The 1,543-nt window shown below is 42.4% G+C and overlaps 1 protein-coding gene across 1 annotated transcript in view; it reads left to right on the forward strand.

Annotated features, from left to right (window-relative positions):
- LOC110419598 (pre-mRNA-splicing factor ATP-dependent RNA helicase DEAH7-like) overlaps nucleotides 1–1,543 on the forward strand; it is a 6,006-nt gene that overhangs the window by 4,232 nt on the left and 231 nt on the right. The window contains 3 exon segments of the mRNA XM_021432694.2: nucleotides 1–45; nucleotides 47–58; nucleotides 147–1,541. The exon segment at nucleotides 1–45 is cut by the window's left edge and continues 93 nt beyond it. Coding sequence (XP_021288369.2) covers nucleotides 1–45; nucleotides 47–58; nucleotides 147–1,541 — 1,452 coding nt within the window.

Below are 1,543 nucleotides of genomic sequence, written 5' to 3' on the forward strand. Positions count from 1 at the left end.
CAAGCTTATTGTGACATCTGCAACTTTAAATGCACAGAAATTTTCAATTCTTTGGAAGGTAAGTCTCATAGTTTTATAGCAGCATGTGCTGGCATCTTCTGCATGTAATCAATTTAACTGAAATAATTTATCTTTTCATTTTGTAGTGTGCCAATTTTCCACATCCCTGGTAGAACATTTCCTGTCAATAGTTTGTACTGTAAGACTCCTTGTGAGGATTATGTTGAAGCTGCTGTGAAGCAGGCCATGACTATTCACATCACCAGCCGTCCGGGTGACATCCTTATCTTCATGACTGGCCAAGATGAGATTGAGGCAGCTTGTTATGCCCTTGCAGAACAAATAGAACAGCTCATCTCCTCCACTAGGAAAGGGGTGTCTAAACTTCTGATACTCCCAATATACTCCCAGTTGCCTGCTGATTTGGAAGCAAAGATATTCCAGAAGGCTGAAGATGGAGCTCGCAAATGCATTGTTGCCACCAACATTGCTAAGACATCCTTGACTGTAGATGGAATTTTTTATGTTATTGACACTGGTTATGGTAAAATGAAAGTCTATAACCCTAAGATGGGTATGGATGCTCTTCAAGTTTTCCCTGTCAGTTGTGCTGCTGCTGACCAGCGTGCAGGACGTGCTGGTAGAACTGGGCCAGGCACATGCTATAGGTTGTATACAGAGAGCGCTTACTTAAATGAGATGCTGCCTGCTCCTGTACCTGAGATACAGAGGACCAACCTTGGCAATGTGGTGTTGCTGCTCAAGTCTCTTAAAATTGAGAACTTGCTAGATTTTGATTTCATGGATCCACCACCGCAGGAAAATATCCTGAATTCTATGTACCAGTTATGGGTCCTGGGTGCACTTAACAATGTTGGGGGCTTGACTGACATTGGATGGAAAATGGTGGAGTTCCCATTGGATCCCCCACTTGCGAAGATGCTGTTGATGGGTGAACAGCTACAATGCATAGATGAGGTTTTGACCATTGTTTCAATGCTTTCAGTCCCATCAGTGTTTTTCCGACCTAACGATAGAGCAGAAGAGAGTGATGCAGCAAGGGAAAAAAATTTTGTACCAGAATCTGATCACTTAACATTGCTTAATGTTTACCAGCAGTGAAAAGCTAATCAGTATCGAGGAGACTGGTGTAATGACCATTTTCTGCATGTTAAAGGGTTAAGGAAAGCTAGAGAGGTGAGATCTCAGCTATTAGATATTCTCAAGACACTGAAAATCCCGCTAACATCCTGTGGATATGATTGGGATGTTGTACGGACAGCTATCTGTTCTGAATACTTTCTCAATGGTGCAAAATTAAAAGGTGTTGGGGTGTATGTTAATTGCAGGAATGGAATGCCATGCCATTTGCACCCGAGCAGTGCTCTTTATGGTTTGGGTTATACTCCAGAGTATGTTGTTTATCATGAATTGATTTTGACAACAAAGGAGTGCATGTGGTGTGTTACAGCAGTGGAGCCACAGTGGCTGGCTGAACTAGGTCCCATGTTCTTTTCTGTGAAGGAGTCAGATACAACATTGT

Source organism: Theobroma umbraticum, unplaced genomic scaffold, assembly GCF_002168275.2.
Source record: "Theobroma umbraticum cultivar Fairchild unplaced genomic scaffold, ASM216827v3 scaffold_67.0, whole genome shotgun sequence".
NCBI lineage: Eukaryota > Viridiplantae > Streptophyta > Magnoliopsida > Malvales > Malvaceae > Theobroma > Theobroma umbraticum.